Source organism: Coregonus lavaretus (genome assembly GCF_964263955.1).
Source record: "Coregonus lavaretus genome assembly, chromosome: 31".
In the NCBI taxonomy this organism is placed as follows: Eukaryota; Metazoa; Chordata; class Actinopteri; order Salmoniformes; family Salmonidae; genus Coregonus; species Coregonus lavaretus.
The window spans coordinates 16,974,858-16,988,067 of NC_140018.1; the positions used below are offsets into that span (position 1 = coordinate 16,974,858).

At 44.3% G+C, this 13,210-nt stretch overlaps 1 protein-coding gene across 1 annotated transcript in view; it reads left to right on the forward strand.

The window, feature by feature from the left end:
• Window positions 1–13,210, forward strand: part of rps6kc1 (ribosomal protein S6 kinase polypeptide 1) — a 39,306-nt gene that overhangs the window by 9,621 nt on the left and 16,475 nt on the right. The window contains exons 3-10 of the mRNA XM_084149240.1: window positions 8,863–8,983; window positions 9,066–9,181; window positions 9,656–9,749; window positions 9,871–9,930; window positions 10,013–10,444; window positions 11,355–11,479; window positions 11,624–11,722; window positions 12,889–12,936. Of these exons, the coding sequence (XP_084005366.1) occupies window positions 8,863–8,983; window positions 9,066–9,181; window positions 9,656–9,749; window positions 9,871–9,930; window positions 10,013–10,444; window positions 11,355–11,479; window positions 11,624–11,722; window positions 12,889–12,936 (1,095 nt within the window). The remainder of the gene's footprint in view (window positions 1–8,862; window positions 8,984–9,065; window positions 9,182–9,655; window positions 9,750–9,870; window positions 9,931–10,012; window positions 10,445–11,354; window positions 11,480–11,623; window positions 11,723–12,888; window positions 12,937–13,210) is intronic.

Consider the following 13,210-nt stretch of genomic DNA (forward strand, 5'->3'; position numbering starts at 1 on the left):
CTCGATCTGGGGCTCCACGCAAGATCTCACCCCGTGGGGTCAAAATGATCACAAGAACGGTGAGCAAAAATCCCAGAACCACACGGGGGGACCTAGTGAATGACCTGCAGAGAGCTGGGACCAAAGTAACAAAGCCTACCATCAGTAACACACTACGCCGCCAGGGACTCAAATCCTGCAGTGCCAGACGTGTCCCCCTGCTTAAGCCAGTACATGTCCAGGCCCGTCTGAAGTTTGCTAGAGTGCATTTGGATGATCCAGAAGAGGATTGGGAGAATGTCATATGGTCAGATGAAACCAAAATAGAACTCTTTGGTAAAAACTCAACTCGTCGTGTTTGGAGGACAAAGAATGCTGTTGCATCCAAAGAACACCATACCTACTGTGAAGCATGGGGGTGGAAACATCATGCTTTGGGGCTGTTTTTCTGCATAGGGACCAGGACGACTGATCCGTGTAAAGGAAAGAATGAATGGGGCCATGTATCGTGAGATTTTGAGTGAAAACCTCCTTCCATCAGCAAGGGCATTGAAGATGAAACGTGGCTGGGTCTTTCAGCATGACAATGATCCGCCCGGGCAACGAAGGAGTGGCTTCGTAAGAAGCATTTCAAGGTCCTGGAGTGGCCTAGCCAGTCTCCAGATCTCAACCCCATAGAAAATCTTTGGAGGGAGTTGAAAGTCCGTGTTGCCCAGCGACAGCCCCAAAACATCACTGCTCTAGAGGAGATATGCATGGAGGAATGGGCCAAAATACCAGCAACAGTGTGTGAAAACCTTGTGAAGACTTACAGAAAACGTTTGACCTGTGTCATTGCCAACAAAGGGTATATAACAAATTATTGAGAAACTTTTATTATTGACCAAATACTTATTTTCCACCATAATTTGCAAATAAATTCATAAAAAATCCTACAATGTGATTATCTGGATTTTTTTTCTCATTTTGTCTGTCATAGTTGACGTGTACCTATGATGAAAATTACAGGCCTCTCTCATCTTTTTAAGTGGGAGAACTTGCACAATTGTTGGCTGACTAAATACTTTTTTCCCCCACTGTATGTATTACAATTATACACTTTAACAGTGTTTACCAATCCTGGTCCTGAGACATCAATAATTACACAATGTAGACACATAATTTAACTAGTTAAAGGTTGATTTGTAATTAATATATACAGGACCGGAATTACAAAAACAGTACACTACACTTCCTATGCACTACACTTCCTCACCAGCTCATTTCCTTAATCTGCACTGATCGGAGGACACAGTGTAGCTGTAGTATTTCATACAATTAGAGACTTAATTTCAACCTGTAGAGAATGTGAACCAATTCCAGTAGAGAAAGCTTTAATGAAAGAAGTTCATTATCCAAGTGTTATAAATACATAAAACATGCATTAGAAATATTATAATTATAATATATTATAAATACAAGTTCAATCTGCACATCAATGCACATCTGGTTTGCATTATAAAAACAGAGGAAGAAAGAGGAGGTGGGGAGAGAGGTGTGAGAAAGTGTCAAAGACAGACAAGGGGAAAGAGATGAGATCAAAGGAGCAGGGAAGACTGTATATGATTGATTAATTACAGTGCTACTAAACATCATATTTTCTCAGTTCATCACAATTACATAATAGTGTCTCTAGCGGTGTCTCCTAACCAGCCTTGGGTCCCCAATTGGCCCGAGGGTTATCTTAAAGCGGGTGAGGTGGCGATGACGGGACTGGGGGTTGGTATCCTCTCTCACATCAAAACATACCTGCAGATGAGAGACAGATGGAGAGAGAGATGGCATGATTAAGCCTGGTCTTTTTAATTCTAACACTGTCAGTCATCATAATCATCAGGAGGTGAAATGCAAAACTGACCATGGATCATTAACTCTTGGACAACTACATCTCGATCTGTATTTCAATGTAAAGCATCTATTTTATAATACTTCCTGTTGACCTGACCATGCTGTGCCCTCTGTCTCAGGCAGTTCAGAAGCGGGAGGGGTTCACATACAGTACCAGTCAAAAGTTTGGACACACCTACTCATTCAAGGGTTTTTCTTAATTTTTTACTATTTTCTACATTGTAGAATAATAGTGAAGACATCAAAACTATGAAATAACACATGGAATCATGTAGTAACCAAAAAAGTGTTAAATAAATCAAAATATATTTTATATTTGAGATTCTTCAAAGTAGCCACCCTTTGCCTTGATGACAGCTTTGCTCACTCTTGGCATTCTCTCAACCGGCTTCATGAGGTAGTCACCTGGAATGCATTTCAATTAACAGGTGTGCCTTGTTAAAAGTTAATTTGTGGAATTTATTTCCTTCTTAATAAGTTAGAGCCAATCAGTTCTGTTGTGACAAGGTAGGGGTGGTATACAGAAGATAGCCCTTTTTGGTAAAAGACCAAGTCCATATTATGGCAAGAACAGCTCAAATAAGCAAAGAGAAACGACAGTCCATCACTACTTTAAGACATAAAGGTCAGTCAATCTGGAAAATGTCTTCAAGTGCAGTCGCAAAAACCATCAAGCGCTATGATGAAACTGGCTCTCATGAGAACCGCCACAGGAATGGAAGACCCAGAGTTACCTCTGCTGCAGAGTATAAGTTCATTAGATTTAGCAGCCTCTGAAATGGCAGCCCAAATAAATGCTTCACAGAGTTCAAGTCACAGACACATCTCAACATCAACTGTTGAGGGGACTGTGTGAATCAGGCCTTCATGGTCGAATTGCTGCAAAGGAACCACTACTAAAGGACACCAATAATAAGAAGAGACCTGCTTGGGCCAAGAAACACGAACAATGGACATTAGACCGGTGGAAATGTGTCCTTTGGTTGGAGTCCAAATTGGAGATTTTTGGTTCCAACCCGCCGTGTCTTTGTGAGACGCGGTGTGGGTGAACGGATGATCTCCGCATGTGTAGTTCCCACCATGAAGCATGGAGGAGGTGTTGTTATGGTGTGGGGTTGCTTTGCTGGTGACACTGTCTGTGATTTATTTAGAATTCAAGGCACACTTAACCAGCATGGCTACCACAGCATTCTGCATCGATACACCATCCCATCTGGTTTGGGCTTAGTGGGACTATCATTTGTTTTTCAATAGGACCATGACCCAACACACCTCCAGGCTGTGTAAGGGCTATTTTACCAAGAAAGACAGGGATGGAATGCTGCATCAGATGACCTGGCCTCCACAATCACCCGACCTCAACCCAATTGAGATGGTTTGGGATGAGTCGGACGGCAGACTGAAGGAAAAGCAGCCAACAAGTGCTCAGCATATGTGGGAACTCCTTCAAGACTGTTGGAAAAGCATTCCAGGTGAAGCTGGTTGAGAGAATGCCAAGAGTGTGCAAAGCTGTCATCAAGGCAAAGGGTGGCTATTTGAAGAATCTCAAATATAAAATATATTTTGATTTGTTTAACACTTTTTAGGGTACTACATGATTCCATATGTGTTATTTAATAGTTTTGATGTCTTCAATATAATTCCAGAATGTAGAAAATAGTAAAAATAAAGAAAAACCCTTGAATGAGTAGGTGTGTCCAAACTTTTGACTGTTACTGTATATAAAGAGACCGTTTTCAAAAGAGACAGTGTTCAACAGGAATCTCTGTGTGTCCTCACCTGGTGTCCACACTGAGTGGCTCCAGAGTACTTTATGCTGAAAAACATGCACATACACCCGAGGACAAACAATATAGCGTAGTTACATAAATATAAATGTGTCTTACTATTCTCCATGGTTGGTCCTCCTGCCTATTCTTTGAAGGTGGAAGGACACCTGAGCCTGCTTACTGCACAACACAATCCATCAATCAGATTGATACACCAGTGTGTGGGTTGTAGGGTGTCTAATTGTTCAAAAACATTTTCAATATGGGTGACTCTTAAGAACTTATGTTTTTGTGCAGACATCACCCTTACCTGAAGAGCACCCTCACCTGAGAAGTAGAAATCAAAGGGAAATAAACTAGGAATTGTAATAGCTGCAGTTGACATAGCTTATTAAATGGAAGAATGCTCTTTATTGCAATGTGGGTGGCTCTTAAAATAGCCTTTGGTTGTGCATAGTGTAGTCTATGGTGTTGCCAGGGAACAGCACCCTCTTCGAAGAATTAGGAGGTGAAGATCTCCTCCACACTGATTGCCTCCCATTCTGCGTTGTTGGCCCCCATCCGTGCAACATCCTGCAGAGCAGCAGACCTCTCCTCTGGCAAACGGCGGAGAGCTGCATGTCCCCTCCTGTTCCTCGTGTCCATCCTCATGAAATTATGCAGGACACCGGTAGCCTTCACACATGCCTGAATTCCCCCATGAGGCAGTCCCAGATGGCCCTGGTCACACTCGCGACAATGTACCCAACTGTGAAGTGCCCTACACGGTAACTGTAGGCAATCGTTTTGAAGGAATCTCCAGTTGCAAGGTCTCTGTAGGAATATGGAAGATAATGTTCACCAACTACTTCTCAGATAGAGTTCAATGTGTCAAATCGGAGGGCCTGTTGTCTGGACCTCTGGCAGTCTCTATGGGGGTGCCACAGGGTTCAATTCTCGGGCCGACTCTATTATCTGTGTATATCAATGATTTTGCTCTTGCTGCTGGTGACTCTCAGATCCACCTCTACGCAGACGACACCATTTTGTATACATCTGGCCCTTCATTGGACACTGTGTTAACAAACCTCCAAACGAGCTTCAATGCCATACAACACTCCTTCCATAGCCTCCAACTGCTCTTAAACGCTAGTAAAACTAAATGCATGCTCTTCAATTGAACGCTGCTTGCACCTGCCCGCCCGACTAGAATCACTACTCTCGGCGGGTCTGACTTAGAATATGTGGACAACTACAAATACCTAGGTGTCTGGTTAGACCGTAAACTCTCCTTCCAGACTCACATTAAGCATCTCCAATCCAAAGTTAAATCTAGAATCGGCTTCCTATTTCGCAACAAAGCCTCCTTCACTCATGCTGCCAAACATGCCCTCGTAAAACTGACTATCCTACCGATCCTTGACTTCGGCGATGTTATTTACAAAATAGCCTCCAACACTCTACTCAGCAAATTGGATGTAGTCTATCACAGTGCTATCCGTTCTGTCACCAAAGCCCCATATACTACCCACCATTGTGACCTGTACACTCTCGTTGGCTGGCCCTCACTACATATTCGTCGCCAATCCCACTGGCTCCAGGTCATCTATAAATCTCTGCTAGGCAAATCCCTGCCTTATCTTAGCTCATTGGTCACCATAGCAACACCCACCCGTAGTATGCGCTCCAGCAGGTATATCTCACTGGTCATCCCCAAAGCCAACACCTCCTTTGGCCGCCATTCCTTCCAGTTCTCTGCTGCTAATGACTGGAACGAACTGCAAAAATCTCTGATGCTGGAGACTCTTATCTCCCTCACTAACTTTAAGCATCAGTTGTCAGAGCAGCTTACCGATCACTGCACCTGTACACAGCCCATCTGTAATTAGCCCACCCAACTACCTCATCCCCATATTGTTATATATTTTGCTCATTTGCACCCCAGTATCTGTATTTGCACATTATCTTCTGCACATCTATCACTCCAGTGTTAATACTAAATTGTAATTATTTTACACTATGGCCTATTTATTGCCTTACCTCCATAACTTACTACATTTTAACACACTGTATATAGGTTGTGGTATTGACTGTATGTTTTGTTTATCCCATGTGTAACTCTGTGTTGTTGTGTTTTTTATCGCACTGCTTTGCTTTATCTTGGCCAGGTCGCAGTTGTAAATGAGAACTTGTTCTCAACTGGCTTACCTGGTTAAATAAAGGTGAAATACAAATAAAATAAAAGGTCATAATTAGACTTTTACATCACCAGGTCATTGTGGATTACTAAAGTATAATATCTCTTATAACAAATCATGAAACATTGGATAGATAGATGCATGTGCACACACGTGCATGTGTAGCATGTGACAACAGCAGGATCATATCAAGGAAAATGAATACATAAATACCACTTGAAGCTTGATGATGAGTTGATCATTTGTAGTGCTAAGGCAAAAACGTATTTGACAGCTGGAGCTGCCATCCTTTCACCCTCTTTCATGGCTGTTAGCAAGCTACCTACAAATGTGTTTGTGTTTTTTAATTTCAATGATAAATGCATCAAGATAGCTAGCTAATATGAAGTTATTTAATTCATCTAGCTAGCTAGCTATACAGTATTTATACGTTAGTAGCTCATTTGTGACCGACCGCCTCGATTCGGTCTTACGTAGTAAAATTTGAAATGGTGTTTTTTACATTGGATAAAAGTAGAGACTCAGAGCTAGAAAATGGTGTATCATACACTGCAGTTGAGGAACAAATGGGAAAGTAATTCTGCTTTGAAAGTTGAAAAAGTTGTAACCCCACTTTTGAGAAAATGGCCTTGAATGTTTTGGGACACCAACTCGAGAGCTCTTCTTTGTCTACACCCATTCAGCATCATTCACACCCTCTTAAGCCTTCTCTTTAAGGATTCACATGTGAGGCCATGTGCTAAACAGTGAGTACGGTAGTGTAGAACCAAAGATTTCAAGACTAAAGGCTGGTTTATACTACTTCTATCGACATGTCTGTATACAGTTGTCGCAGTGACATCATGAACATTCTATTGTCATCCAACATCAAACTTGTCGTTATAAAAAAAAGAATAAGCACAGAAACGTCAGGCTGCATGACATCAGCATCCTGGGGGTCCAAAATAGCATAAACTGGTGCATTTTAACACCAATAAACCCAATCCGTTAAAAAATGAATTTAGTATACAGTGGGGAAAAAAAGTATTTAGTCAGCCACCAATTGTGCAAGTTCTCCCACTTAAAAAGATGAGAGTGGCCTGTAATTTTCATCATAGGTACACGTCAACTATGACAGACAAAATGAGGGAAAAAAATCCAGAAAATCACATTGTAGGATTTGTAATGAATTTATTTGCAAATTATGGTGGAAAATAAGTATTTGCTATGCAAACCGTAGTCTGGCTTTATTATGGCGGTTTTGGAGCAGTGGCTTCTTCCTTGCTGAGCGGCCTTTCAGGTTATGTCGATATAGGACTCGTTTTACTGTGGATATAGATACTTTTGTACCTGTTTCCTCCAGCATCTTCACAAGTTCCTTTGCTGTTGTTCTGGGATTGATTTGCACTTCGCACCAAAGTACGTTCATCTCTAGGAGACAGAACGCGTCTCCTTCCTGAGCGGTATGACGGCTGTGTGGTTCCATGGTGTTTATACTTGCGTACTATTGTTTGTACAGATGAGCGTGGTACCTTCAGGCGTTTGGAAATTGCTCTCAAGGATGAACCAGACTTGTGGAGGTCTACAATTTATTTTCTGAGGTCTTGGCTGGTTTCTTGTGATTTCCCCATGATGTCAAGCAAAGAGGCACTGAGTTTGAAGGTAGGCCTTGAAATACATCCACAGGTACACCTCCAATTGACTCAAATGACTCTTCTAAAGCCATGACATCATTTTCTGGAATTTTCCAAGCTGTTTAAGGGCACAGTCAACTTAGTGTATGTGAACTTCTGACCCACTGGAATTGTGATGCAGTGAATTATAAGTGAAATAATCTGTCTGTAAACAATTGTTGGAAAGATTACTTGTGTCATGCACAAAGTAGATGTCCTAACCGACTTGCCAAAACTATAGTTTGTTAACAAGAAATTTGTGGAGTGGTTGAAAAACAAGTTTTAATGACTCCAACCTAAGTGTATGTAAACTTCCGACTTCAATTGTAGGTGATTTGATGACGTTGAAATGGTGCTGGAATAGTGGAGGCAGCTCCTGTTTTCTTTGGGACTTGTGGTAACTCTCTGTCGTTATAAATGAATAGTTGTTTAGTAGTCCGAAAAAGTCGGAAACATTAACTTGCTTGACCATGCTGTAGGTCATGTAACTGTTTGTTACATGCAATATGCTTTGTGGACTTCACCGGACAGATGTTGCTCTCCGGTTTTGTGATAAATCAAAGATATGGTTCCTGCCACTGTGTCTTCTTATTGTCTCGGCCTTAGGCAAGGCATATGAACTAACAGGTAATAGAGCAAACAACGCAATTATCACAACACAGGTTGGAATATGGCTTTTTTGTGGGGAGGCTCGGCTTCCCCAGTGATTTTACCCACGCACCGCTACTGCATATAGAACTGTAGGTTGGTGATACGCTGGAAAGGGTTGCAGCATATGCCTGTACACACACAGCCCTGAGGCCCGCCCTAATACAGCAGGCATGATCCCAATTACGTTTGTGTGTGTGAGAGGGAGAGATAGGAAGAGAGGAATGGGAATACACACAGCTCCATTGTTGAGTAGTCCTTTTTGGGAGTGGTGCTGTGTCTCGTGTCCCTCACACACTGGACCGGCAGCCCAGACCAGAGCACTCCAAGCTGGTGTTCAGACCTCTCTGTCTGCCCTATACTACCTCTGGACCTGGGGCTGGATGTCTGGAGCTGGTCTGGAGCTGGTCTGGAGCTGGTCTGGAGCTGGTCTGGAGCTGGTCTGGAGCTGGTCTGGAGCTGGTCTGGAGCTGGTATGGAGCTGGTATGGGGCTGTTCAGGTTGGGCGGAGGGGTTTTACTGGAGTTAGTGAATGTGAGTCTGTTTGTGGAGAGAGAGAAAGAGGGGATGTGAATGTTCTTGCGTGGAGATTTACGTAAGAGGTGTGTGTGTTTGTAGAGGTTTCGTCATGTGAGTGTGTGTGGTCCTAGAGAGTGGTGGCATTGACGGTCATACTTTTTTTCTTGCTAAGACCATCTCTCTCTCTCTCGCCCCCTCTCTCTCTCTCGCTCTCTCTCTCCCTCTCTCTAGATCACGGTGTGGAAGAGGTACAGTGATTTCCGGAAACTTCACCACGACCTCTGGCAGCTCCACAAGAATCTCTTCAGCCAATCAGAGCTCTTCCCACCCTTCGCCAAGGCCAAAGTGTTTGGTAAGGGGCCACTATTAACATATTACATGACATGATGTGTGTGTGTGTGATAAACACAGTGTAATAAACACAGTGTGTGTAGGTCGTTTTGATGAGACAGTGATTGAGGAGAGGAGGCAGTGCTCAGAGGATCTGTTACAGTTCTCTGCTAACATCCCAGCCCTCTACAGCAGCCAGCACATCCAGGACTTCTTCAAGGTACACACACACACACACACACTCACATACAATCATCATATACGCTGCTGCTACTCTGTTTATTATATATCCTGGTGCCGAGTCACCTTACCCCTATACATATCTACCTCTATCGATCCAGTATCCCTGCACATTGTAAATATGGAACTGACCCTGTATATAGTATGCATACTTTCTCCTGTTCTTATTCCTTATTTTATATCTTGTGTGTTTTTGTTATACCTTGTTATTTTTAGTATTACATTGTTATTGATTACTGCATTGTTGGGGTTAGAGCTTGCAAAAAAAGTTATTTCACTGTACTTGTGCATGTGACATTGAAACACACATGAACACACACATGAACACAGACAAACCTCCTTCAAGGTACTGGTCCACCTAGCGTCACTTTGCTAATAAACATCTGTCCCTGACTCATCATAGGCTCACTGTCCAATTGGCTCCCTCTCTGATTGGTTGTTGGTTGTGTTTCAGGGAGGGGAGGTCAGCGACGGCTCAGAGCTTATTGGACCGGCCGAACCCTTCTTGGACTTCCTGGCTGACAGCCTATCAGACTGCAGCTCTGAAGGTAGGGCAGGACCTGAGGAGTGTTCATTACAGTTTCATCCCAGTTTAACCTCATATTTGAGTAAAAAGGACACCTACCCTTGTATCACTCATCGTTTGTGTGTCTGTGTGTCTTTCTCCAGTTCAGAGGGATATCGGTGGAGCAGATGATTTGACCATTACCAGTCAGTCTGAATATGGAGGTAAAAACAATATTGTGTGTGTGTTTCTACATTCCTGTATTTGTGTGTTGTCTGTACTGATGTCTATGTGTCCCCTCCCCAGGTCCGTCCAGTGACAGTGACCTGACCTCCCTGGCCGTAGACATAGACTCTTTGGCAGAGCTGGACGATGGCATGGCCTCAGGCCGCAGCTCGCCCAACCAGCCACTGGGAGGCTCCAGCACCATCACCAGTACCCACAGCAGCCCCTCTCTGCCCCCCCTGTATGACTACCAGCAGCACCACCATCAGCAGCACACCTCCAACCCAGCCCCCGGCTCCCCAGCCCCCGAGGTCAGCCGAGCCAGCAGGACAGCGCTGTTCCCCTCCAGTCTGAGGAGAGGTAACGCTAACGCTAGGGAAACCAAGAGAGACTACCTGGACAGGGCTAGCGAACACATCCGATTGGCCGTGCAGAAGGAAGCAGAGCAGGACTACCAATCAGCGTTCTCCTACTACAGGAGCGGGGTGGATTTGCTTCTGCAAGGGGTGCAAGGTAGGTACCGTGGATGGAAACACTAGGTACTTTGTTGAGGAAACAATGTTTGTGGTGCTGTGATAAGGGGTTCTGTTGAGAGGAAGCGATGGCCAGCCATGTTGTCACTAATGACTGTTATTAACTCAACACCCCTTGGAACATCAGTTACAGCTCTTAGTCCAGACACACACTACTACGCTACACAATACCTCTCGCTTTCACTCTCTCTCTCGCTTTCACTCTCTCTCTCTTTTTCACTCTCTCTCTCTCGCTTTCACTCTCTCTCTCTCGCTTTCACTCTCTCTCTCTCGCTTTCACTCTCTCTCGCTTTCACTCTCTCTCTCTCGCTTTCACTCTCTCTCTCTTTTTCACTCTCTCTCTCTCGCTTTCACTCTCTCTTTTTCACTCTCTCTCTCTCGCTTTCACTCTCTCTCTCTCGCTTTCACTCTCTCTCTCTCGCTTTCACTCTCTCTCTCTCGCTTTCACTCTCTCTCTCTCTCGCTTTCACTCTCTCTCTCTTCTTCACTCTCTCTCTCTCGTTTTCACTCTCTCTCTCTCGTTTTCACTCTCTCTCTCTCGCTTTCACTCTCTCTCTCTCGCTTTCACTCTCTCTCTCTTTTTCACTCTCTCTCTCTCGCTTTCACTCTCTCTCTCTCGCTTTCACTCTCTCTCTCTCGCTTTCACTCTCTCTCTCTCGTTTTCACTCTCTCTCTCTCGTTTTCACTCTCTCTCTCTCTCGTTTTCACTCCCTCTCTTTCTTTTCTTCTCTCTCGCTCGTACTCATACAAACACTTGCACTCACCCGATTAGGGGGAAATGGTGTGTTGGTACAAATGCGGTGCGTGATTGATTGGTTTTGTAATCTGAATTGGCTGGTTCTAAGTGTTTGTACCTTATCTAATTCTCCCTCTCTCCTCTCTCTCTCCAGGCGAGCCCAGCCCTACAAGGCGGGAGGCAGTGAAGAGAAAGACGGCTGAGTATCTGATGCGTGCTGAGCAGATATCCAATCAGCATCTGAGAAGCAGCATGGGTCAAGGGTCAACACAGACAGTGGTCAGTGGCTACAAACAATATCATTGGCTAACTGATGCACCCTGATAATAATTATTGTAAAAGACAACATTTCTTCTCAATGACTTGCCTGGCTACACAAAGGTTAAATAAAATCAATCTTATGTCAATGTCCATCTATCTCAGGCCATGGGGGCGCAATGCTCTACAGCTGCCTGCAGAGGGGGTCAGCAGAGTCCAGCCGAGGAGCTCAGGGCCTACAGAGTGCTGGGGGTCATCGATAAGGTCAGTCTGGGGAGGGATGGGTTAAAGGTCAGTCATATAGACTTTCTTTTAGGTCGGTTCGGATGGAGAGGAAGCCACTTTAGACTATTGAGAAGCATCCTGTGGGCAGTTCTCATCGGGTTCAAAGTGGTTTCCTCTCCTCATCTCCTTTCCTAGATCTAATAATGTAGAAAGACTACTGTGTTACCTGTTTTCACCTATCCAGGTCTTTAAAATCAGCTAGGATCAAGGAAAGGAGACGAGGAAAGGAAGCCAGTGTGTAACACTAACTATTGAAGTATGTGTCGGGGTGCCACAAGGTCAGTTTAGGTTACTGGTCTTCTCAAACAGCTGCTGGCAAAGTGACTCCAGCACTGGAGCATGAAATGACTTGGCAGGCAGAGCGGACATCGCACAACACAGAATCAATGGAGCTCAGCACACAGGCCAGAGCCACAGCTCTATACAACACAACCAAACACATATAACATTGACACAGTATAACACACAACATGTGTTAAAGTGTTGTAGCACTACACAAAACTAAAACCATACAATGTTTGCACACAACTCAGCAACACATCTAAGCACCCGTGGGAATTTGCTCCCTTATTCTGTGCATAAAAAAATGCGGCTAACGAAAGATAACAGCATTGTATTTTAACCTGATGGACAATGACATACACAACACAACACAGCTTTTCTCTTCTCCTCCTCCCTCCTTCTCTCACTTTTAATTGGGGACAGGGAGACAGATGGAGAGAGCTCCTCACCCCTACGCCTCCTCTCCCTTCCCCTCCTCTCCCCCGTCCCTGATGTTGGTGTCTTAATTATATTAGCGCCCTGGCTAGCACTTTCACTCTGTTTACTCACAACTCCATTCATATCCATTTAGCCTGCACCTGTTTGGGCCCAGCCAGGGTCACTGAGAGAATAACACACACACACACACACCGCCACATATGCTCCAGCTCTCCCCTGAGAGAGGGAGCGGGAGAGAAATGGAGATGTCAGAGAGAGGAGGAGAAGTGAAGGAGAAAAGAAATTAAGATGTCAGGAAAGAGAGAGGAAGGGAGGGTGTGCAGGGAGGTGAAACGGACATGATTTAAGAGTGAGGGAGGGAGGCGGGGAAGAGAGGAGATGGAGTGGTAATGTTATGCCTTTATTCTATTTGTCTTTCCCTTCAGGTTCTTCTGGTTATGGACAAGAGAACCCAGGAGACCTTCATTTTGAAAGTAAGTCTATGTGGTGAATTAGTAGTCTTACTAGTGTGTGTGTCAGTCCCATGTATCCAGCCTAACGGTGTGTGTGAAAGCCACCACGTATCCACACTGTAGCAGTGTGTGTTAAAGCCACCATGCAGCATGAGTGTAATGGAGTGAATATGAGAGCCACCATCCGCCCTGAGTGTAACGGTGTGTTTTTGAGAGCCACCATCCGCCCTGAGTGTAACGGTGTGTATGTGAGTGCCACCATGCGCCCTGAGTGTAACGGTGTTTATGTGAGAGC